This window comes from Falco rusticolus, chromosome 10 (assembly GCF_015220075.1).
Source record: "Falco rusticolus isolate bFalRus1 chromosome 10, bFalRus1.pri, whole genome shotgun sequence".
Classification (NCBI taxonomy): domain Eukaryota; kingdom Metazoa; phylum Chordata; class Aves; order Falconiformes; family Falconidae; genus Falco; species Falco rusticolus.
In genome coordinates this window covers 35454884-35481266 of record NC_051196.1, presented here as the reverse complement: position 1 = coordinate 35481266, position 26383 = coordinate 35454884, and the positions used below count along the sequence as shown (strand labels likewise).

At 48.2% G+C, this 26383-nt stretch overlaps 1 protein-coding gene across 3 annotated transcripts in view; it reads right to left on the bottom strand.

Moving 5' to 3' along the window:
- TOX2 (TOX high mobility group box family member 2) overlaps nucleotides 1–26383 on the bottom strand; it is a 150707-nt gene that overhangs the window by 53862 nt on the left and 70462 nt on the right. For all 3 annotated transcript variants that reach the window (XM_037402838.1, XM_037402837.1, XM_037402836.1), the window contains exon 3: nucleotides 8155–8400. In XM_037402838.1, the coding sequence (XP_037258735.1) occupies nucleotides 8155–8400 (246 nt within the window). The remainder of the gene's footprint in view (nucleotides 1–8154; nucleotides 8401–26383) is intronic.

Here is a 26383-nt window from a genome sequence, read left to right as displayed (position 1 = left end):
GATGAGTAGGGGGAGATAAGGAGCCAGTTTGCAGCACAAAACCAAAAGAGACACAGACAAGAGAGACACTTCTACAGCCAGGCATGGGATGGTGCCGTAGCTATGAGCACGTTTTAGCACTTTCCTACATCCTCCTGTTATGGGGCAGAAAGAAAAGGGTGGACGCGAGCATGTAGCAGTGGCTGCAGCAAGTAGGAGGATGGAAGGGGAAGAAGAAATCTAGACTGTGGTGTGATGAACAAGGCACGCGGCATGAGAGCACTGTGTTTTACAGGCAGCAGATCGCCTGTGCACCTCTGGCAATTGCTTTGCACCTCTATATTATTTTTCTGCCACCTCTGTAGGTAGTAAGCTCTCCAAAGTAGGGGTATCTCCTCCCTGTAGGTTTTGCACCATGTCAAGCAGGTGTGGCTCTTGCCCAGATATATATAATATACATGACATCACAATTGTAACAGTGTGTAACCATAATAATAATGATAATAACAACAATAATAGCAATGCAATAATATAGAGTAACAACAACAATAATAATGACTATAGTCATGCAATAATATAGAGCAAAAGTAACTTATAGGTGGATATCACAGAAAATCTCCCAAGGGTGAGACCTCCTAAAGGATGCAGTAATCCCACGTGACTCATCCTTTGAGAGGTCCCAGGTGGGATTTGTCACATTGAGGCAGGATCCCCTCAGGCAAGAACCCGGCACCAGCTGGCAGAAGCCTGCAAAGCTTGGGAAGACCTTTGCTATGTCCCAGGAAAGACCAAGCGCTTTGTGTGTATCGCAGGTCTCGGAGCCCATGTCCGTAGAGATATGCCAAAGGGAAACTGGGCCTGAGAGGTGCTGATCACCAGCCAGATCCTTCCACAAAGTTTGAAGGCTGCAATCAAGCCTCTTTTCTCAGAGGATCTGGGCTGCTAGGAGGAGACTGTTTGCAAAGGGAAACCCCACTTTAGAAAGCACCAAGGAGGAGATGCACAAAGACATGAACAGGAGCAGCGTCCCCCTTCCCAGGTTGGGTATCTACCTGCCTTTTGGAAAGGCACTTCTCAACAACCTGTCGGCCATTGCCCTATGAGTGCAACAAGCTCCGGCATCAGCAGCGTGGCTCCCCATCTCCTCACCTCCTCCCTGCACAGCACCGGCCCGCCACAGGCAGGGGGAATGCTGGAGGGGACGTCCCAGCACGACACAAAACCAGGGTTTTACACCACTGGAAAAAGCAACTTGGGTTATTGCAAAGCAAATTACTTTGTTAATTCATTTGTTAATTAGCCATAGAGGATGGACAGTGGGAAAGGGGAGCTGGGACTGCCTCTGCCCCTGGAGAGGCTGCTCTGGATGAAGGCTGGGGTGTCACCTCGCTGGGGGTCACCTGAGACCTGGCAGCATCCCCTCGTGCCCAGCTGAGCTGCTGAGGAGCAGTTCTGCAGGACAGCAGCTCTGAGGGGTTTTTGGGAAAAAAGGCAGGTTTCCATGCAAGATCCCCACCCTGGCAGGTGAAAGTCACCCCATCCCAGACCCGGCAGGTCGAGGTGACACCTTGTCCTCCTTTCCCTCGTTTGGTGAGTAAATCTTGCATTACCAAGCAAAATCCACATCCGCTTTGCTTCTCAGCTATCACAAGAGCTCACTCGTGTGAAAAGTGTATCATGACACCTGACTTTCTCGTATCTCAGAACTGGGATACCCATGGGTGAACTCAAGGACCGACCACACAAGCGTACCGGTAGGAGCTCGGTCCCTCAGGTTCCTTCTTCCAATGCACAGCCCCTGTAAGCTCTGCTGCTGCTTGAGCACTGGCCAAGCGGGGACCCGAGTGTGACTCCCAGCACCTCAGTTCTCTCCCAGCGACGCCTGGCAGGGACCGCTCAGACACATCAGCATCAGCTCTGTGAGCAGAGAGGCTGCTGCTCTGCAGGGAGCTTGTACCGGTGCTCAGGATGACCGGGAAGCTCCGGGAGAACCTCTCCCACAGAAGAGGACCCATATTCCCATGGGCACCCACATGCCTGCAGGCACCAGCTCTGCACCTGCATCACCAGCCTCAGCAGTCGCTTTGAGAGCACGGGCAGGAGCAGCAGCATCCCCGCTCTCCCCAAACATGACAGTGAAAACTTCAGAAAGTAACTATCCATACGTGCCCCTTCCTCCCAGAGAGCATGTTTTTAAACACATACAAGAACAATTTTCTCTTTGATTGGGAATCTTGTCTCCCAGGTTCCAACCTGGAGTGAAATCTTATGACGAAGCGATAAAGCTCGGGGGGAGGCAGGGAGGGAAGGGGGCTTTCAAATGAAAATGCCAACAGATACTTAAAGCCAGAAGCATGTGTGGGTGTTGCTAAATTAAGCTCGCAAGTAGGTGGGGCAAATGCCTTAAACGAGTTTGTGAAGGTAAAATAACGTTCATTAAAAATAGAAAAACAACTGAAAAAATATCCTTTGTATTCAACTTCACACTCGTACATCATAATGTTCCAGTAAAAGCCCATTTTCCCTTGAGATAATAAAAGAATTGAATTTTTCCTTATCGGTCATCTATTTTTCTAGCTAAAGCTATTACTCCCTCTCTGCGGTTGCTAGGCAACAAGAAATATTAATAGCAGCTTTTATTAGCTTAGCTTTAGCAGTGGAGTACCAGAATGAGAAAATGGAAAACATAAATGTGTTACATAAATCTTTCAACCTTTCAGGGTTTGTGTTAGTCTCTGTTTTCATAATGATTTATTGAAGTGATGGTTCATTTATGAGAAAAAGGAGTGTGAAATAAGAAAACGGAACATTACCCTGAAGGACTGTTTGAAAATAAATAATTATAGGAGGTGAAGAAAAGCTGTTTAAAACCATTTTTCTGAGTTTTATAAAATTTAAAAAGACATATTTCTTTCATTTATTGCCTCTGAGAAAAACACTAGCAGGGAATTGCAAACAGGGCTCTGTTTAATACAAAGAACCCTTCATGTATGGTTGTATTATTACTATTTTCCACTGAGGGCTCATGTTCAGGAGTTTAGTTTTTAAATACTGAACCATTAATAAGCAGAAAGCCAAATTAGTCAAAATCTAAAGCACGCAACACAAAATTGCCAGAGCAATCTTATCCAGGGCTGGAACACAGGGGACCCTGCTGAGCTGCTGCTGCTGGTGACACACAGCAGCCTGTGGTCCGACGGAGCTGGCTGAGCTGTGCCCGGCCGTGGCTCCTGCCTGCTTGCTTGTTCATTTATTTATTTGTTAAGGCTCTTCCAAGGACCATGAACTTGCTCTGAAGGGCGCTGCTGCACGGACATTGCATTGGGATATAGATTATCCCAAGTAACTTCTTTTAACAGGCAGTGCTTCAGGATGATTGGAATATTGACGTATCGGAAATATTTACCAACAACACACAAGCTGCGTTGCCTACCGGGATCACGTCCCCCCACAGCCAGGCATGCGAGCCCCAGCTCTGGGAAAGGGCTACCTTTCCGTTCCACCTCCCACGCGGGAAGCAGGTGGGATGCTGCTGAGCTGTTTGCTCTCTGTTCCACAGCAAAGCATCGGGAAACAGCTATTCAGGCTGCAAAGTCAACCAACTGACTTTCCAGGAATTTCAGGGTTGTTCTCATCCTTGCTGCCACAGCTCACCCCCATTTACCCATTACCCTCTATGTGAACGGCTTCCACAAGTAACTTGGAATTTGGTATTTGTACACCATGAATGTGCTTTTTTCCACTGAAGGGTTTTAACATTTTTCAGATCATCTGCTTCCACCCAACAAACTGAAACGAAGAATTTCCAGGCTGCGACCACAGCCTTTTTTCACTTGCACCAGCTTGCTGCGAGAAGAAACAAGTTACCGCACTGGGCTCAAGGAAATGTTAGTGCCTCTAAAACAGTCACAAAGGTCTCTCACCGTCAGAAGCACCAGGAAGATGCAGACACCGAGATAGTTGCCAGCCTTTCCAATCAAACTCGATATACCTGCTATAAAACCAATGTTTGCTCGTAACAGCTGCCACACATCCGAACTGATGCTTCCCCCACGGAACAGGTGCAGCTCTGCCCTGATTTCACCCGGGCACGGCGGAGCAGGAGTGGAGCGGGGCGGCTGCAGCCCCACAGCACTCGCCATGGGAGAACAGGCTGGTTTTTCAGCGTGCCCCAGCGTGGCGACGTCCTTTGGCCAGGCTGGGAGCAGCACATGGTGTCGGGGCTCCCGGCAGTGCTGGTGGGCTCGGGGCAGTGCTGTCCCCCCGGCCAGGGGCTCCCAGCTCCCACCACCCCAGCACCAGGCTCTGTCCTACCCAATAAGCAGAGATACCCCCAGCCTACTCAGCTCCTATCTAATATTTATGGAAATATGTTTGCACTGCGTAGAAATTCTTGGGCTCTGACCTTGATCGCCCTTTGTCTCTGTCAAATACGTTCTGCCAAATCCCTTCTGAGATCTCATTTATTCACAGCAGCTCCTTAACCCAGTGGGCACCCCACCTCGCCAGCAATTGCTGCCCCGATTCCCAACGTCTCCCTGCCCCCTCCCCTGTTTTCCCCCACATCCCCGCAGCCCCCTGGTCCCAGCCCTGGTGCGGTCCCAGCCCAGCAGGTCTCCCTGCGGATCCCCAGAGGGTTCAGCAGCTACTTATCCACGCTGTAACACTGCTGGGATGTTCACAGTGAGCAAAGTCATACTCTTTCCAAGGAAAACATCCTTTTTCTTCTCTGATTAATTTCTCTTAAACATTCTCATTTCTCAATGACAATCACATCTCTCTCATTTTCTTTCCCTCTTGCCATTCCTCCTCTTTCCCTCCTCTTTTCCCATAGCAAAAGAGAGGACAGTAGAAAAACAATATCCGCTGTATTAAGAATTTCCTGTTTGTTTCTTGCCACCAACACAAAAAATATCATACCTTCCCCAAACGAGCCAGTCCTGCCTCCACCCCAGCCTCCCTGCTCCCCCGAACATCACCTCCTCTGCCATCTCTTTGTCTACTCTTGCCCATCCATCCCTGCTCCTCTCCCCATCAGGTTCCTGCATCCTACCTTCAGTGTCTGAAAACTCCCTAACTTCTAAAAACTGGTGGTGGTAAAACAAAAAAAGGAGATAAAGTGACAGAAACAGCAGTGAAGAACTGTGTTACATAAATGTAGACTGGTCCATGGGGCAGAGTGAAGTGTGCGGAGGCTGGTGGCGTGGAGGATGCTCTGGCTGTTGCTGCTGAAGGTATAAGGAAAGGCAGAGGTGATGGTGGCCTTGGTTCTTCCCCAGCAGGGTACAGCTGCTTTGCTAGAACAAGGGGCTCCAGCTCCTGACACCCCATGGACGGGCTGGAGCCAGGTACAGGGTCTAGCTTGCACCAAAATCCACCTTCCCTCTCCAGCTCTCACCCTGCCATGGGAATTTCTGCGCTGATTTAAACTCACTTTGACTTGATATTCATCTGCACAATGGGAGCAGCAGCCTCCTCCCTTGCAGAGGCACTGGGAGGCTTAATTCAATCTAAGGATGATGTTGGGACATCCCAGGACAAGAGACAGGCCAAAGGGGACAGCAACCCGCACCTGTATTTTCCTTATTCACTTCTGAACTGCAGAGGAAAATACGAATGAATCCCCAGTGCTACTCCTAGCTCACGTCTTTTCAGCAGCTCAAGATTTTGTCACGATGATGCCTTAAAAAAATGCCAAGTCTTAAAAAAAGACTTTTTTAGGGAAAAGTCTGACCAATGTCTAAACACTTTACCTTGAATTGCTTGTCATTTGTCACTGTATTCAAACCAAGAGACACGGCAGCCAACGCAGGAAATAGCTGCCTATGCAAAACCAGGTCCGAACTACAGCGAAGAGCAGCAGCAAGGAGCCAGGCTCCCGGCTCCAGCATTTGCATGAGCGATGTCGGTCCTGGAACAAAGACAAAACCGCCACACGCCTCCGTGGCGCTCAGGCGAGGCTCGCTCCCAGACTGGCTTCCCGTCACTACCCGTGCGGCGATACGGCCTCTCTGTTTGGAAGCGTTAGCAAACAAGCCCCTTTGCTGATCTGGAGGCTCCTTGCTGCAGACTCCCACCCGAAGGTGGCTGGGTGCAGGGGTGCAGCGATGCCTGGAGCAGGCTGGCATCACGGGGCCAGCGCCGAGTGGGCTGCAGCGTGCTGGGCACGAGGTATTAACCATCCGAGTTTAAAAATCTGCTCTGACTCCGGGATTTTATTGTGTTACCTGCATGCGCTGCTCCCATTACCACTAACGGGAGTTCCTATGGGATGAATGAGGCTGCCATGGGCTGGAGGTGGAGTAAGGGGAGACTCAATTTGGGTATCCAGAAAAAAAAAAAGGGGGTGGGGAGGGGCTAGAAGGTGTTACCTTTCAGTGGGAGAAGTCTGATGGCATGGAAAAAAGGCTTTAACGGGGGGTAAGGCAGGATACAATTTGGAGCTAAAATTGCAAGGCGGTTCGCTCCCTGATCTGCTTCCTCTGCTGCTGGGACCTCTGAAGATGTATTACAGCTCCACGGGTTTCCGCTGGAAACGAAACAGTTTCAATCCGCTATCGGCTGGAAAATTCAGGGTTCACTGGATTTTTTATTTTTGTGGTAAGGGGCAAACAAATCTTAATCTCTCTATTCTACGTTTACAGCCCACTAAGCCCCCTTCTTATCTTCTCTGGCTCAGTCCTGATTTATTGTCACCATGCTGCATTTGTAAAACAGTACCATGGAGTAAGAAAGAGAACATTTCCCAAGGACTACTCCAAAATAAATTATTTCAGACGTACAGAAGCTGCTTAATAAATCCCACTATTCTTGTTTCTTTAGGTATTTTAGAAAGTGATTTATAAGTGCAATATCACCTCTCAAAGATGAGACAATCAACACAGGATAAAATTACCGTGTTATGAAAATAGGGGTCAGGCAAAGGGGCTGTGCTTTGAATTAAGCCAAGGGAAAATATTTCATCTGAAATTAACTCTTTTTGTCACCGAAATGAATGTTTTAATCACTAAGAACCTAAAAGCTAACACAGAGGCCTAAGTAATATTTAATTCCACAGAAATATGCCTGTGTTCAATATTGATGGGCAGAACATGATATTTTTCTTAAACACACTAACAATTAAACTTGGAGACGCATGAAGACTTTAGAAAGCCTTGGGATTTTCCTAGACTAAGAGATAATATCCCATTCAAATATTTAAATATCACTACCTTTCATACCGTTATCTATTCAAGCAATCAACACCAAATGTTCTCCAGCTAGCGGAGTGCAGACTCGCAGGCATGCTATTTAAGTAAAATTAACTCTGTTTGATATTGATGCCATCCAACAGTACCCATGAAAATCAATGATCTTTGAGAGAAACAATGCAGAAAACTAACCATAGGGCTAAATCTGCTAAAGAGGAAAACATTATTAAACAACAACAGTATTAATTCAATACCACTGTCAAAATCAAGTCGCAACCTTTCCTCGGTGCTGCTGATACAGAAGCATCGTAAGGTCTAATTGGCCCTGAGGTTTCTTCCCAGAGCTGCACTTTACTTCATTATCCCTGCCTTATTTATTCTTACAGAAGAGTCATTTGAAACTTCACAAGGTATCTCCTTGCCACGGCGTGAGCCAAGAGGCAATTTGAGTGTGCAAGTGCAAGGAGGGATCTTGTTCCCCTCAAAATCAACAGGACACGCTTTCCCTTCACGCTGATGCTCCTGCTGATGCCGCTGGGGCCACCCTGGCAGCAGGACACAGCAGTGATGGGCTGGGAGTTTTTCCCAGCAGGATAAAGGATGCAGGGCGTAGGGGTTATGAACCAGGGGCTTCAGCTGGTCACCTTCACGTGGGGGATGGAGCACGTGCACTTTGCTCAGTTCAGTGATGACGTTACATACACGGAGGAAAGCAACTTTCCCCTCGACTCTTGAGTAGTTAATAAAGCTCAGGAAGACACCAAACTGGAAATACAAAATTGCCATCATGACCACAGCCATGCGGCATCTGCCACTGCACCCTGACCTTGGCAGGCAGCAGGGCAGTGAGGCTGGGCTGTCACCAGATCTTCCCGACCCCCAGCGCAAACAACTTGTTGCAACATCCTTTGACATTCAATTGACTCAGAACTCGAAATACAGAGCAGCTTGAATGAAAGGTAGTAAGGGGGAAAAAATCACTGACCGTGGGTAGCTGGCTGGAGAGAAGATGCCCATCCTGACTCAACATGTTGGAGACCATGATGGCCGGCAGGTCCATGTTCTGGTAGGGGTACGCTGGTATCAGGCTGTTTGGAGGGAGGCTGTGGCACAGGGAGTGATATCCAGTTTCGTGGTCCACCAAGTGCAGGAGGGAAGGGTCAGGGAGATTTGGAGGCGTTATGGGAGGGATCTCATAGTCTTCGTTGTTCTCATTCTGACCGTTATACGTCTAAAACATGAAAAAGACATTTTGCAATGTATCACTGCCTTGTTGCTTCAGCAAAGAAAAACAATTATTTGTGTAAGAAATACAAAAGCACATCCCAGGGAAAATGGTTTTGCTTTAATAAGACATCTCTAGTCCTGGACACCAGCAGGCTGTAACTAGATGGGAGCCAGGTAGTGAGTGTGGTAGCAACACACCATCTGTCAGGGACACCATGGGTCCTTGCACAACTTGGATCCGCCCTGGGCACCCCCAGTGCTCCCCTCTCCCACGCTGCATCCCACCAGTGCATCTCTAGTGCACCAAAGCCTCAGCAGAATCCTCCCTGCCTGGACCACAGCCAGGCAAGCTATGCTCGCGGAGCCCACAGCCGTGAAAGAGCACAGCCATTTCCCAACCTGCTGCAGCATTTTTAAGTCAAAAGTCTTTCTCTGGGCACCCAGCTTAGCTCTTATGGTATCTACAGTTTGTATTTTCAAGAGTTTTTATGAGAATTAGCTCCGCAGAAATAACTAGTATGTGGGAACAAAATTCCTGTTGATTCCTCACAAACTCCAGCACAGAAGCTGCAACCAGGGAGGGAGAGTTGGAAAGACAGCCATCGCTTTTTAAAAAATCCTTTAAAGAAAGCCTGCATGATCTACCACATATGGAGATTTGTCCTTCCTTATATCCTTATCCAAATTTCCTTCGGACAAGTGTTCCCTCACCTCCCTACCAACGGTCTCGTGAGGTGACCACAAACACAGAGATGTTGTACTCCTCGTGCTTCCCATGTTTTCTGGTGGCTTGTTTACTTCTAAGTGTCCAATTTATATAGAGAAAGAATATGTTATTGCACCTGTGCTATCGTTTTCACTTCAGACAAAAACATATTTGCTTCATAATGTAAGTGTGAATTTATCTAAAATTATTAATTATCAACACAGAACATAATGAGTCTCTGGCAGAGGAGGCTTATTCTAAACATCTACTGTTTCACATATTATTACAGCATATGAAATTCTGATTAGCCATAGTATTATACACATGGATTTTAAGCTAAATTTCCCCGATCACCTAGTTTCATGGTTGGATTTTGACTTAATACTTGATTTAAGAGCAAAACCCCAGATGTGTGCAAAACCAGTTAAGCACTGTAGGCTTTATTAATCCATTGCCCCAGAGCTCACATTTGGATTCATGCTCTTCATTGCCCCAGACTGCAGGTAGAAAACCCTTAATAAAATAAAATAAACCCCATATTTAAGTGGAATACAGAAGCCAGTGGGAGAGGCAACGGGGAGCAAGGAGGTATCTGGATAGTGGAAGGGCTTGCAGCAGGAGCACTGCCTGGGAGAGACGGGTGTCGGAGCAGGGGCTGTCGGAGCAGGGGGTCACTCCTGCCTCACCCCAAAGCCGGGGCTGGAAGCAGCCCATCCTCTGCTGAGCTGAACCCCTGCCTCTCACCCCGCCTCATCCTGCTGCAAAGGGAGACAGAGAGAAGAGCAGGCAGCGCACATCCCACCCCAGCCTTCACGTTCGCCTGAGATTCCCACCGGCTGGGGGTAAATAGGAGTGCGTGAGAAATACAAGACAGAGCCCGGGCTGAGGTAGCCCTGTACCAGCCGTTACTGTTCGGGGCAAACCCAAGCCCAGCTGCTTTTCCAGGCAGCCGCTGTCTAGCAGTGGCATTACACGGGGCAGGCAGGGGGCTGAGAGGATGTACACAACAGCAGACAGAGCGATCCCCTTTAAGACGACGAGTAGTTAGGTTTCCATTTGGGCTACGCTTTTTGAGGTACACCGATTCTTTCCCAGTTATTTAAGAGGATTTCACTCCATGCTTTACAAAAAGGGATTTAAATAAATCATTGCACAGCAAACTTGTTCCTCCAACTGGTTTATTTTGGTATCAGGTATATAAGCAAGTGGCTTTACTGTACTTAACTAAATTATGTAAAACCCACTCAAAGTTTCCTAAAGCTCTCTTCAAAACTACAAGTTCCCTGTGTTGCTGCCGAGCAGCTCACCGAAGGCCTTTGAGGTGGTTTTGTGAGGAGCACGAAAGCCCAGCGCCCCGCACATTTCTGCCTCCTCTATTCAGCCCAGGGGAGGGAAAGAGAAAAAAAGACCTGTTTAAATCACAAAGCTTTCTGAACAGCTACAGTATTGTGCAGACATATCAAAATTACAATCAAAGCTGTACACAATCAAAATCAGATTAGACAATATCCAATCAACAGAATCAGACTTGGTGCCTGCCAGCTTTTACACCCTATCGCTACGAACAATTTTCCAAAGCAAGCCGTGTTTATTCTATATATGTTTTAAATAGATTGCTAGAAAGATAAGGAAGGGAGATGAGACAGATAGACACTCGCAAGGCGGGAAAGGGGGGTGATTTATTGTCACACACGGTGCCTACTGACATGTCTGAGGTGACGCCTCCGTCCCCACGAAGGGTGGTCTCACGCCGCGTGCACAAAAGCTGTCATCTCAACCCCTTTGCCAGTAACACCCAACACTCCTTTCTACCACCATGTGGGCTACGCTGCAGATTATATTTCCTATTCTTATGTTAATTTGAATTAAATTAAACAGCCAATTATATGTTATAAGGATACATTACAAATTAGATTAGTGAGCTGGTTTGAACCCATTCATCCCGCCAGGACTCCAAACGCAATTGCACAGAAGCTCGCTCTGCTAAAAGGCTGCCCATTACAGTACACAAAAAAGCACGGAAGATCTAGGATTTTCCACTGTCAAACAGATGACAGTTGTTGTGATTACACATTATTCCTCTTCAAATTAAACCACTGAAATCAGCTGAAACAACAAGCCTCTTCTTGCAAAGCCACTCTCGGCTCGTGCTGCAGGGCAGATGGGTGCTGCCTGGAGTGGCAAAGCTCTGCTTCTGCCTGCAGCCGGATGGAGCAGCAGGATGGAGCCAAGCACCCCCAGAGAGGGGACTGTGCCTCTTCTCTGACTCCCTCCTTGCCCTCAGACCCCCGTGTATCTCTCTGTGCTCCAGTTACAGGGGCTGTGCTGCAAGACCAGGCACCAGGCATGGACCAAACTGCCCTGAGCACAGCACCGGGGCTATGCCCCATGCTCGCACAGCAGTGCCACAGGATGGCATTGCAGAAGGGACAACTAACAGCAGCAAAATCGTATTTAAAAACAATTTTTCCTTCTTGAAATCCAAGTTTGAACAGGGGTCTCTGGACTGTCTCCGTCCACCAGCAGATTCAGAGTCAGATGACAGAGGGTGGAGGGGAGGTGCTGCGGGGACATGAAGGAATGCATCCATCTTGCTCTGCTCATGCCACACAGCTTCCCCGCCACCCTTTCATCATGCCTTGCTGGGCCACAGCTCCCAAGATCTGCGCCCTCAGCATGGGGAAACACGGAAGGGTCTGTAATGGGGAGAAAGGCTCTGGTTCCCAGCAAGGTGACAGTTGGGCCACATCCGGGCCCAAGAGGAGTCACAACAGGTGACCACATTACCGGCTGCTCCCTCCTAGCTCACGAGCACAGGGCTGGGGACATGCTACTTGCATTCACTTGAGAGGAAAGTCAGGACTGCTGATGCCCTTGCAAGAGCATGGGGGGACTTGCACAGCAAGGTCCCTTTGTCAGAGCTGCAGTGGCCCCGACAAGCACAACCCAAAAGCACCAGCAGGTCTTGGAGACGCCCCAGCATGAAACACTGCTCCCTGCCATGGGAACGATGTGCCGAGATCTCCCAGGCTTCCCGTACTACTCCCTTATGCTCTTCAAGAGAGGGAGACAGAGATGGATAAGAGGCACCCAAAACGCCCAGGAGCTGCGGGTGACCCACATGAGGATAGTGGAGAAGGACACAACAGCTTGTGCAGCAGGAGGAGGCTGAGAGGGTGGACAGGGAAGCAGTGGGGCTGGAAAGGGGTTAAGGAGGAGGCAGGAGCAAGTCCCTGGGGAAAGGATGAGGGAGAACCTCGAGTGACACTGCAGAGACCTGCAGGATGGTCCTGGCCAACCAGGGGGAGCAGGGCTATTTGAGGGCGAGGAGGGAGGACACACAAGTCCCTGCCTCTTGTATGCATGCTTAAGCAACAGCACTGTGCACACTGAGTAAAGCTGTACCAGCCGTGGCCCAAGTGGTTCTGCAGTGCATGTTTGTGGGTGCAGAAGCAGGAGCTGCAGTTAAAGGGTGCCCCCATATGCACATGGAGCTAAATCAAGACAGCGGGTGGAGAACAAGAGCTTTACAGGGGAATGAGCTGGTCCCTCTGCGGGTCTCCCAGCAGCCCAGGCATGGGAAACCCGAGTCACAACAGCAAAACTGGATCTTCTTTTATATGGCTGCATAAGCACCTGAATTACAAGCTTATCAAATTGTGGACATCTTCTCTACATGCTCTTAAGCTGCATCTGAAAGATACTGCGGTTCAAGGAGAGAAGCAAGGAGCTCTCACTCCAGACTGTCAGCATCCAGCAATGAGCAAGCAATGGTGCTGAGCATGTTCACAGCAAGCATCCCCCACCGCTGTAACACAGTGCAAATGCCCGCAACAAAGGAACAGGCTGCTGCTGCTGCTCCAGGGTGGGAGAGAAACAATCCCACTTTTTTTCTCCTCTTATCAGCTGGCTGCACCAGGCAGCGCTGGGGGAAGGTCAGGCAAACGGCGCTGGAGCCAGAGCTGCCTTACAGCCATGCAGGCTGGCCGTGCGCTGGCTCAGGGGGCTGCCCTGGGAGCAGGCAGCAGAGCAGGGAGTGAGAGCTTCAGCCACGAAGCCTTCTTGTCTGCTTTGAGAGAGCCAGGCCACACCACCCAGGATTTTACAACACCCCTGGATGTGTTTGCGCCTGATCCCCAGCGCACCTGAGACTGATGGGGCGTGCAGGGATGGGAATGGAGATGCCCATTCCCAGCTCTCGGATCTATCCAAGGCATTGGGCCAGATTTCCATTTCTCCTAGCTGATGTAAGCTGAGCCCAGACATTTCTCTGCCTTGCACACAGAGCCCAGCCCAGGAGGAGGCTCTTGGGTGGGAGGTGGCTCTGAGCACGGGTCTGTCAATGGCAAATGGCTCATCTCTGCTGCAGACATGGAGCACATCTGTGGGTTATCAACATGCCCTGGGTGTCCCACACCTCTGCACTGTGGGGTGGCCTGATGGGCATGGTGACCCTTCACACCCTCTGCCATCGGACTCAAAACCACACTCAATGTTGCTGCTGCTTTACCTTTTGCTTCTCTGCTGTACCTCCTCTTGAACCGCAAACAAAGTCAGGCCCTGGCAAGGTCCCACCAGCCAGCCAGTAACACCCCCCCCACACCTAACCATGGGCCTGAGCCCAGGGGAGCATCCCCACAACCACAGCCAAGAGGCTGTTTTGGATGCACCCACCCACCACTGCATGGTGGCTGGGTGGCTTCACATGTCCACCTAACCCGAGACTCAGGGACATCCAGACATGGCAATGCAGTGCCGCTCAAGGGACCAGCTGTGGTTCAGCCAAAGCCATAACCACAGCCATGTTTTAAAAGACACTATGAATTTGCCGTGCAGGTGATTCAGGAGGGAGCTACAAGTGTTGAGCATGTCTACAAATTAAGCCTTTAGTTTTCTCCTACCTTTCCCCTCATGGAAGGGGGGGAAAACACAATCCTTCTTTACAAAACACTCCACACCCAGCCGGCACCGTCTCTCCACTGTGTGTTGGTATTGATCATAGAAGATGTGACTTGACCAAGGACCTGGGAAACCATTCTCCTTGGCAGCAAGGCAAACGTTCAGCGACCCCAATTCTCCACTGAGTCATGTTCAGTGTGATTATCCACAAGGATCCAGGAGTTGCAGCCAAGCATTGATTCAGAGAAATATTATTCACAGGGAGAAGGATAGAGATTTGCAGTATTATTGCAGGTAAATATTTGCCCTGTCAAATAACATTCAACAGTAAATATGAGCCTAAGAGAGAACATTTATTCTTGGTAAGGTACAAGGAAATACGTAGGCTGGCGTGATCCATCCCACCCTAATCGTCCAGATGACACAATCCACCATGGACTCTGTACCATCCCTCATCTACTAACAAGGTTTTCCCTGCAGCTAACACAAGAGCTTACTGCCGTAGGAATGCGACCCTCTAAGATACTTCAGAGATTAGATGGGTCTAACCAGACCAAATCCAACCTGGCAAGTCTGCAAAGTGAAGAAAACATTCCTACTTGGTACGACCAAGGGCTGCACCTTGAGCTCCTGGTGCGCATAAGGAGAAGGGAGGACACAGAGGCGAAGGGGTGTCCACACCGTCCCACGAACAGCAATAGCAATCCCCACGCCACCCCCCGCAACCTGAGCCCAGCTGGACACAGGGACGGCAGCAGGACCTGGGTCCTGAGGGCTGTGTCCCCAGGGAGAGCACTCCTCTCCCACTGGCACTGCAAGCTCTACCAGCACGGCTTGGGGAAGGGGCTGCAAAAACCAGCCAGGTGCCGTGTGGGGTATATCGATTGTACGGAAGCTGGACACTGCCTTGTCCTACAGGGACTTTCCTTATTTCTCTTACACATATACAAAAGGATGTGCCAGCATTCACACAAGCTGCAGGGAACCCCAGGCTGAGAGAAGATCCACGAAAAAGTGAAAATCCAAGCTTATTGAAGGCAAGCTACCCCGTATTTCCTTAAAAGCCCCCAAACTGCTGTCCCACCACACACGTTACCCAGCACAGGCACAACCACATTTGCAAGAAGGGGATTTTGATACGTGTCTCTGGCACATGACCCACAGAGGTATTTTGTTTGTTGCAAAGCGCTGAAGCCACAGGGACAGAAACGTTACTTCAGGTGGCAGGAGAAGGTGGAGGTCACCTGGATGCTGCAAACTCCAGAGAAATGCTCTGGGGCCAGCAAGGGGTGACCCAGGGGGCTGCAGGCAGGGCTGCAGACCCCTTCAGCACCACCTCTCCTGGGGGCGGGGGGTGCCGGAGGGCTGTGCTTGCACCTGTGATTCCCAAGGCCCTGTGCCAAGAAGTGAAGTAGCGCTGATTTTCCGCGTCAGCAGCTCTGGGTCTTAGGAATGGAAATTGATTTGCCTCATCTTCACACAGAGAGATCCAGCGTGTGAATAGCAGGGCCAATGAATTACTTGGGTAGAGTTGGATAAATACTGTAAAGAAGTATTTATTAACAGTCAGTCACATACAATCTACAAATTGTCTTTGAAGTGTTCCCAGTCCCTTCTACATTAATTTTCACATGCTCAGGTCTTTGACTATGGGAATGTGGTTGAAAAGGGGAAAAGGAGTTCTTGCATGAACATAGATGTGCATTGGAAGCGTCTGCACAATGTTCAGTAACAGGCAGCCACACCGGGGAGGCTGGGAGCACAGCAGAGCAGCCAGCGACGGGCAGAAAATACCTGCCTGCCTCTGTGCTACTGCTCCATACCTGTAGTAGTGGGGTTTTAAATCCTGAACAAGCGTTGGTTGCCCTAGAGAGCAAGCACACACCTCCATGCTCCCCGCTGCTCCCCGTCTCCCCCCACGGTGCAGGCACTGCTCTGGGGCAGGCTCCGCGCTGCGACAACCTGCGGCAGAAAGCCAGCCGCCCGCCAACAGCGGTGCTACGGGGTGGCTTCGCCTCTGGACAGAGCGGCACGTTTACCTTCTAACTTGACATGAGTTGACATTGTCCCACCTCCTACAGACACAAACCCCATGCAGCCACAGAGCCATGGGTTTTCCAAAAGCTGAGCCTGTCAGATGGCTTCAGTCAGATTCAACAGTGCAAAAAAAGTCTCTTTTCTCAAGTTTCATAAAACCACATGCGCACGGAAGGGCAACACCGAGGTCCTGAACATTCTTGTTCGCCTAATGGTCACTGATCTCCGTGGCTAGCCGCTACAGCAGCGAAGGGATGGCTGTGATGCGGTGCCATGGTGCTCAGCAGGATGGGGACTGTGAGAGGAACCAACCAGCAATATCCAGAGGGAACAGAAGATCTCAGTTCACTCAGAAAGATAAAGTTTTGGGAGGCATGCACCCAATTCTGCTACTCACCAGAGAAGTTTTATTTTTGTTATTTTACATCTACCAAAGCCAGAAACAACATTCTTTGGAGTCTCTGGCCTCAACCTGTCCACTGGTACCTTGTTTATGTGGGTGGGAAATGAAGAACAGGCTACCAGATATTATTAATCATCTGTCGGATGGACAATCCCTGAGATTCAGCCTGGGTGAGGATGTGCTCGTGGCTCTGGCTCAGCAGCGATGTACCCGTGCCCTCAGGTACAGCCCAGCAGGGCTTCCTGGCAGTGATGATGTGAAACACATGCGTGCGATTCTCCTGCATCCCCACCGATGTAAATAAAAGCTTATTTTATGTTTTTGTATTGTCCAAGCTGTGGCTGACCTGCATCACCACTTCACCAAAAAAAGCTAAAAATAATGGAGCTCTATGAACAATTTATAGCAAAAGAAATCAGCCCTATTGTAGGCTTTTAAAAAGGCTCCCAACTCCCCCTCTCCCTCCACTTTTTTTTTTTTTTTTTCTTAATCAGTATCTTATCCAGAACTGGAATCCTGTCAAGAATAGTGGATAGCAGAGAACTATAACTTCTTATTATGTGTATAGTGATTTTATGAATTCAGTGGGGAATGAAATGCAATTTTGTCAGACTTGTCTGTGTTCATAATGACCAAGTCAAATTAATCATCGTGGATAATACTCCTGTGTCAGCCATTCAAGAGATTTTTTAATAGAATTTTTCTGATTCATGTCTTGCAGTACATCAGATCTGTAGTAATGCAGGCACTTCTAAAAATCAGTGCAATTATGGCTTCTTGTTGGCCTGTCATTTTCCTGGAATAAAAATGTCTCTGCAAAAGTCATATACTGTACATAAACCAAAATGGAAAACAAAAATATAGTTACAATTAGGCTTGATTTTTTCTAAAGATTTAATATCTTTTTGAAGACATTATTTACAGGCAATATATAAAGCTACAGTGCATGATGCTGAAGATGGACTGGTTTATCACAACACATACCAATTTTGTCCTGGTTGTCATTCTTCCTTTGATTGCCCTATGAGTTAGTGGGTTTTGCAGGCATGGAAATTACTATCCCATAGAACAAACAGGGGATCGGTAATGGGCTTGCAGTCAAATTATTGTGTTTATTAAAAATGTATCCAGGAAAACCCACACAGATCCCAAAGGGCTTTTGTTCAGGAAAATCTCTGGTTCAAGAAAAGGTTACAGTTACCATAAAGGCAGATATACATGCATGGAAGCAGCAGTGCAGCATGCAATGGTATATAAAGGATTAGTAATGCTGCGTTTATAGACTTCTGAGGGAAGAGGGAGAGACAGACCTCTAATTCCCCAGTGACACAGGCAAAAATGAGGTTTGGATGTAGTTACCCCCAGGAATAGCGAGGAAAATAAATGTAATCCACCTCGGATACCTCAGCCTTTCCTCCTTTCACTGCAAGGCAGCAATTCCCTGTGGGAGAGCGCAGGGAAGGACCCTGACGGCACCGCAGCGCGTCCCGAAGGAGAGCTCCGCTCGGACCTGCTGGGACAGCTGTCCCTCCAGACCCAGCCTCTCGTGCCACCAGGTACGTCCTGGAGAGGAAAGCTCTCAGGGCCACTTGCAGGGGGGAATGGAGACCCACAACCACACACCGTCCTCCCAAGAACTCAAGCCCCGCTTACACAATCAGACCAGCAGTTTGTCAACATGCTGACTTCAGATCTGGTCAGTACTAGCCAGCATTTTGGGGGAGGCATAAAAATCTCTAATCAACAATTACAGAAGCTCCTCAGAGAACTGAAGAATTCATCCCTCCCTTTCAACTGCCTCCTCTGGTTTTATTGTCCTTCCCTCTCCTTGCATCTCTACCAAGCCCCTGACATCAACATCTAGCTGCAGGGAGTTCCCTGGGTTCCCTACAAGACACATCCACAACCCCAGCTTTGCAGATGTGCTGCTGTTACTTCTCTGAAATGCCATTTCCATGAGGCAGAGCATGTCCAGGCACCCCCTGCCTCTGCCCCACACTGTCCTGGTCCATGCTGGGGCATTCGCACCATGGCACGCGTGGAGGTGCTCCCTCCGCACGCCCCACCTCCAGCTCCGGGGGCTGAACTCTGTGTGGCAGCACCGTGTCCCTGTCACAAAGGCCTTCAACTTCCAAACAAGCAGAGGGGATACCATGGCTCGAAGTCTGCTGACGGCAATTTTAGAAGCATTCTATACTGGCTCATGCAAACATCAGCAATTACCAGGGCTCCTGAAAACCCTTTGTTGTATCTTCATAAGCAGGGCCAGGACCGTAAGGCACGTTTTTGTCCCTGGATCACCTGTAGTAAAATCTAGCTTCACCGAGGTTTTAGTTACCTACCCACAATGGCAAGAGAAGTGCTTCATTTCACTGCGTGTTTTGGTGGCTATTTCCCCCCCGTCTTTCAAAGCAAACGTGGCAGTGCTCCAGGGAAAGCTAGCAGATGTGCAAGCTCTGCTCCACGTCGGCAAAGTCTGTCATCTGTCTCACAATCAGCCCCCTTAAAATTGTTTATAATGATTTTTGCCCCTTTTTAAAATATATTGAAGGGATTGTGCACCCAGTGAGATAGGATCCAATGGGGATCTAAAATTAGACCGACTGGGCCAGACAACTATAAACCCTTTTCTTTTCTTTCCTAATAACTCGCCTGGAAGCAAATACAAGGAATATGATAATATTCCACTCAAGAATATCATGCATTTCTGGGAATTATTTGAGGAGTACAGATTTTACATAATTGCCTTTTTTGTCTCATGGCATATTGAACTCGCATAATAAGATCAGCGCACTTCACAGAAATTCATTGTTGGACTGTACGGATTTGGTATTTTGTGTTGAGCCAAGGGTACATTATATAATGATGTACAATGCACTGTAAGCAGGTCAAGAGATAAGGCGGCCTGAAAACAGTAATGGAGTGCATGCAAGGAAGAATTAGTAAAAAGCACTCTAAGAAATTAATTCAACCTAGCTTCAGTCGAGCCAGAAGGACCCGGAGCAGAAACTATGTTCTGTACCGTGTTTGTCCCTTTTCGGTTAGAGAGTATTTCTCTTATGCTCAAAACTGAAGGTGTGGGGTTAAGGGATTAAAAAAAGGCTTTGTGCCACACGTTGCCTGGATGCTTTGTAGCAGTTTTTCAGAGCTTTATCTCAAAGAACGTCCTAGCCCACTGCACATGGCCAGCGCAGCCATACTCTGTGCCGCAGGCACCGTGGCAAACGTTGCTTTACCTACAGGTCTGCAGCAAGCTCCTCCGGCAAAGCCATAAGGGCAACACAACCCATCCTGAATCAAGCCTTTTTTCTCCCTGATGTGCCCTGAGTTTTTTTGTTTTTTCTCTCATCATCAAAGACAAATTTCCACATGAAGCCTGTGCAGTCATCGCACACCAGGGCACACCTGCAGCCACCAGGACTGGTGTTTGCAAGGCGTAAGAGACACGCATGTATAACTAAGAGTTGACCATCGTCACGCCTGCAGAAGCAGACGCTGCAAATCCCTTGCTGGAGCTGAGGGGGCAACCTGCAATTCTTTTCCTAAGTGGCCCTACGCTACACCTGGTTTGCTCTCAGCACTACACACATGCACCGTCCTCCCAGGTGCATCATTTCCCCCTGGGCCGCCCTTGTAGTGCCCAAACGAAACTTCACCGCAGCTGGAGCGCTGGTACCGCTCACAGTCCCAGCCCAAACCTGGCACACTTCCCAAGTCATACTTGGGACTCCAAAGGAAATTGACAAGAAAACTACCTTTATTTAAAAAAAAAAAAAAAAGAAATAAAATCCAACAGGAGCAGTGGCATCCCCCCTCCCCACTGCCCAGATCTGACGTGCCTGATTAGCACGAGGAAGGCAGAGATGTGGGGAGAGCTTGCATAATGTGGTGCAACCTAGCACCTCCCCCAGGGTGCCCAGCTGCTGCAGAAGCAATTTCACAGCTCATCATCCATTATGAGATTAAAATAATTTTTTTTCCTCCCGTGAAGTATTAATAAATTGTGCAGGCAGACCAGAGTTAGTGCCATTTACACAAATGGTAGTGAATCACCCACCTAGTTATTTCTTAATGGATTGAGTATCTGTGTTCCTCCTTATCCTGTAATTTAAAAAAATAAATACGCAAACCTGTTTATTTGTCTCATCAGGCCCTGAGCCAGCTTTTATTAAGCCTGGGGATACCGGGACAAAGGCAGAGCTCCCACGGACCTGCCCCAGCACTTTACAAGGGAACAATACAAAAACATGCACGTTGATCAATATGAAAGTGGAAATGCACTACAGAAAAGCCCAAGCCCACGTTGAAATCCCTCCCAGAATTCACTTACTTTCCCTTCTGGGGCCAAAACTCACTGAAGCATTGCTGATCTAATGTGGCTTCCTTGGTACATACAGTGAAGATGTAAAGCTGTAGTCTGAGCACCACTAATGGCTCTTTGAACATCCCGGTTTTATTATGGTATCAGACGAACCAGGCATCTTTAATGTTTAAACTTCCAACAACAAATGCCTTCAGCAAATATGTTTTATGTATTTATTCAGTGCTTCTTAAGCGCCTGTCGCCTTAGCAGCTAAGGTGCTGCTTACCCCCTTTTTTTTTTTAATTTTATTAAAATTAAGTACATATCAATGCTTCGTAAAATGCCACCTTCTTCCCTCCCCTCTCTCCTCTTTACCCTCAAGAGGAGCTCAAAATCCTTTACCTGCCCATACACTGCAAAACATTTCAGACTGCCAGGAAGTTGCCAAAATGGGAAAAGGAAATTAACTGAAGTCACCAGCATGATAAATCAGCCTCCCACATTATCCCTAAGACCCTCAGCCCCAGAATCTGGCTCCAGCATGCAGGAGAAATGCCAAAACCAGATAGCTCTGAGTCAGCTTTGCCAAAGTAAACCCTGAGAAGAGACGGCAAAAGCATCGACCCGGTTGCAGCCTCAGTGGCTGGGTTTGGGCAGCGCTGCCTCCACAGCCAGGGCAGGCAAGGTCTGCCTGCGGCTCAGCGTGACCTGGTTTCCGTTGGTCGAAGGAGATATTACAGATTACCTACGGGATCAGGACGCCTCACTTCTTGCAGACCCTACATATGCAAAAATCATCAAGGTGCCAACCCTCCCAGTCCATGAGATGTCAAGATAATCAGCCGGGACCTCTCCTACCCACTTTGCATTTACTGAGCTGCTGACTGCCACAATTACATGCATGCTTCCCTCATAACCATGAGTGCAAGGATTTTATTCTTTTACTCGCTTCTCCAAAGCAAAAGCTGTCACGTCACAAGAGCACAAAGGTGCCGGGCTGTTAGGGAAACCACGAAGCACCAAGAGACTCATGACAAAATTGTGAGAACTGTAACATGGTGCACAGCCAAGTATCCAAATCCCCAGCGAAGGCGTGAAAATCTCAGCCTTAGGCCTCCAATATGTGAATTTTGGGAAACAAACAGATTTTATCTTTAACAATTTTAACATTTTTTTTTTTCTTTAATTAAAACAAGCTTACGTATGGTATCTAAAAAAAGGCAGGAACACACCCATTGCTGTGAAGGGCTCATCCATGGCCTGAATCACAGAGACTCACCAAATACCTTCTAAAGCATTAAGCAACCTGGACAAAATGAATAGCTCGAGTAGGTACCATCCTTTCAGGAGGAAGGCAAAAAGGAAAACCATCAGATTAACAATCGAAATAGCAATGTTTGCCTAAAGTAATGACAACCCTCCATCAGGAAGGACAGCCAGGACACCAATCTGCTGGTCACAGCCAGGAGCAGGGATCACCTTCAATGCTGGCAGTGAGAAGGGACTGTTGTAGGCACTGGCAGCTCTAGAGGCAATGGAGAGCCTTTGCTGACACAGGAAAGAGCTTTGCAGAGGAGATGGAGGTGCAAGAGGGCTCATACCAACACCGGCATGACCTTCATCGTGTGACCATGAGGGACCAAACCCAACACACAAGGCATGAAGCGGGAGGCACTCCATTAGTAGCTGCATCCAAAGAAAACCAGTCCCAGCTACCCAGTGGCCAAATCAACAGAAACGCTTTATTCATTAAGCAGCTAGACAGGTTTTTCTATTATTTTTACTAGTTTACAACATGCCAGGTAGAACTTTAATGGTTCCGAGGAAAATGGGCAGAAGTGGAAGAGCCAAAATGAGAAAGAGATGCTAATGAAGAGGCAGGGGAGGTTCTCAGCACAACACGGCTGCAGGTAACAAAGCCAAAACATCAATTCCATGGTAAAAATTTACATTTGCTCAGCATACTCAAGGGCTTCAGCTGCCATCTTTCGAATCCAAGCCCACACAAAGTCTAGACATTTCCACAAACCTGTCACGACTCAGAACCGAGCACTTCTAATTATAACAGTGGTACCAAACTCGGTGCCTCAAGAGCCCTACTTGGTGTTACCAAAAAGCATCATCCTGGTCTATCCCCAAATATGATCAGAATGGGGCAGATACTTTTGAGGAAGATTACTTGAGAAGTTTGGCTGCAAGCTAAGCTGCATTGGCTTTCACCATTTCTCTTCCCATCCCTATTCTTGATATCAAATAACAGGAATCCCTTTCCAGACTGGGACAGAGTGAAGCAAAAGTCAGCAATCAAGGATTGCATGGGCAAAAGAAAAAACACACAAGTAGAAAAGAGTAGGTGTCTCTAGTATCTAATTTGGATGTTGCAGCAATCCTCAATGCAGAAACCTGGAGACCAAGTCAAGTAGAAAAACTACACTTTGTGTTCAAATTGCATTGTTTCGAAATAAACTACCACAGCATGAGCTGCTCATAGAGCTTCAGAGTTTCCTGCGTTTTACAGAGGGGCTTTCCTTTTTTGATCCCCAGCATCTCAGTGTGAACACGATAAATTCATTCCTGCAGTTGCATTCAAGTGCCCCGTAACTCCCACCCTTTCCCTGCAGCTCCCCTGTGGACATTTCACGACCACTTTCCTCAGCAAAAACTTAAAGGCCTGAGCTAACTGGTTGTTTTGCTGACTAGTCCTTTGTGCATGCAAAGCCATATGTGACTGCACACAGAGCTCTGTGCCTGCATGGGGGGGTGGATGAAACATTGCATTTGCACAAGCATCAGTATTAACTGCACCTGTGAGAAGGCATGCAAATATTCATGCAAAAATACACAGCTTTCCACTTTCTAACACTCGGGTGAGCGAACATCCTGCTGGTTTTATGAAATGGGGCTCCTACAGCTTTGCTACTTTTGATGTAAATCATGTTTCCCCTACAGTGCAGGGAAACCTGCCTCGGGAGGGGTGGGCAGGTGAGGACCACACACTTCTTTTGGATACCGGTATGGGCTCCCCAGCTTGCAGCATCCTGACCTGTGAGCAGAAGAGCAAGACCTGCTACTATCTTGTGCCCCATTTGCTTGCAGAAGTGACGGCATCCTCCTCCAGCCAGGTCTGGGGTGAAAACAAGCATCTTTTGTGTATTTGTGCAAAATGCACTAGGAATTGCTGAAGCCTGGGAAAAAACCTACTCCTCACGAGAAAAGCAGCCACCAGCTCCAAGCCTGGTGTGGGGAGCATGAGCCCTCAGCGCCACATAGGTATCTGGTTTTGTTTAGAAGTCATCTGGAATTCTTAAAATAAATTTGCTAAATTGTCTTCCAGAGACTGATGGCTTAATTTTTTTTTTTCTTCCCTCCTTAATAAACTTTCAGGGCTATCTTTATTGTTATGTCTAATTTTAGAGAAAACTAACATTTCCTGAGATTCAATTTCTCTCATAATTGTTGGAAGGAAACTAAATTGTCTGCTGTAAACATTCACTGTATTGTGTGAAAAGTATCTTTATTACAGCCCACTGGGAATACTAATAAAGGTCCCAATCCTAGCCCTTCCTCACTTTTTTTTTTTAAGCTCACTCTTTTCTCTTATATACCCATTAACGTCAGTTCAAACATTCTGGAGTCGAGATATGAGAACTTAAAATATATTATTTAACAATGAAGGGTAGAATAAAGACTTGTGAGCAGTAAGATCCTTTCTGCCTTCTCTTTCAGTGCTTTCTATTACAGAAAATGAGAATGGCTATTCCATTTGTCTGTGTGCGTGCTCAGAGTTGATGAAAAAAATCTCATTAGTTTAGTCTGACATATACTCAATACAGTCTATGTACATATTTTTTTTCATTTTATTCTACAGCTGCAAAATGATACTAAATTTCATCAGATTGGAATGAAAACTGTGGTCTTGGAACATTTCCCTTTAAGGGTCTTATATTTATTCAGAATTCATGAATCATTTTCCAGTAATACAACTATAATTATTCTTAAAGTGTTATGTTTGAAGGTTTAATATGAAATACTAGCAAAAAGCTCTTTTTCACTTTGATAGTTTGTAATCTTCATGGTAATCAGATCAGTTAGCTCCTTCTCACAGCAGCCAGGAAAATACAATTTAATATGAATCTCATACTCTTCACTCATGTTTTAATTAAAGTAATAAAAGCCAAGTCATATTTTGCCCTTTACATGTACACAGATGTATAGACCTGGGCTATACAGCATCAGCCCAGACACTTTTGATGGCTGCTGATGGATTTCCTAGTTCAAGATAAATTTATTTCAGGCTTGCTCAGAGGCTGCTGGTAATGAAAGCAGATGAGCGAGACCCAGCACAGTCCTCGACAGAACCACGACAGGGGTGATGGGTGCATGGGGCAAATGTAGAGCTCTGGGACAGCTCTGCCACCTTTCGCACTGCTGGAAGGAGCTAAGACTGCTGTGATAGCGATCCTTCAGCTGGGTCCAGGGCCAGAGCACACCTCCCTGTGAAAGACCAGTGCATCCCTAACTGCCTGTGATTTTTGGTTCCCATCATTGCTCCGACCAGCCTGCCCTGGTGTACCACCTGACAGGGAAAGATCCAAGACTTTCCCAAAGAAGCAGCACCACAGAGGACTGGTGGCATGCATGCTCCCCTCCCTGAGTAACTGCAGTACAGCTCCCCGCCTGCAGTACCCACACCGCCTTCTCCCTGGTTACCTGCATCAGCACACTCCCTCTCCCGCGTCCTGTGTTCCCCTCCTGGGTACCCACAGCACCCACACTCCCCTGCCTGGGTACCTGCCAGCCTCACCCACACTGAGCCGCTCAGGCTTGAAGAAGGGGGATGCCCAGGGCTCTGCTGTACAAATCCTGGAGCAAAAGCAGAAGAGCTAATGCAAGCATCCTGTTGCATGCAGGCATCAAGCCATCCCATTCTCAAGGGCTCCCCGTGAGGTCCCACCAATCTGTTCGGACCATGAGGGATGGGTACCACCTCCCGCTTGCAGGCAAGCTGCCACAGCACTGCTGGACACCAGTTTGGGTCCAGCGCTCTGACCAACCGCACGAGTGAGTAGAGGTTGGAAGTCAATGCCTGACTCCGAGGGTAAGGAGCTCGATGGCCACACTCAGCACACTAAGGATACATAACCCTCATCATCCTCCAGCACCTGCAGAGCCCCAGGATGCTCTGCTGAGTGGGTCAGGCCACTGTGGGGCTGGAGCGAAGCCCAGCCCTGCACGCACCCAGGGCAGCCCCAGAGCCGACATGGAGCCAAGGGTGTGTTCTGCAGCCAGCCGAGGCTGCGGAGGGGTCTCCCCTTCTGCACAGGCCTTCATCCAAACTCTATAGTGGAATACGGCGCTTTCTTGCTGGAAGTAAGTGGCTCCCCAGTTAATCACTCTGCTGTGACAGCAGACCCAAACACCAGCTCGGGCTGGGACTCCGATGAGAAGTAATCAATCAGTTAGGAAAGGAAATCCCAGGAGCAACAGGCTGGGGTTTTTTTGTGGTTTTGGTTGTTGGTTTTGGTGGGTTTTTTTTCCATATTCCTGTGGCCCACAGTGCTACATTTCCACAGACACAGTTTGCCAAAGCCACTCCCCAGAGGTCCATCACAGAAGCAAACCAACCTCTGCAGGAGCCA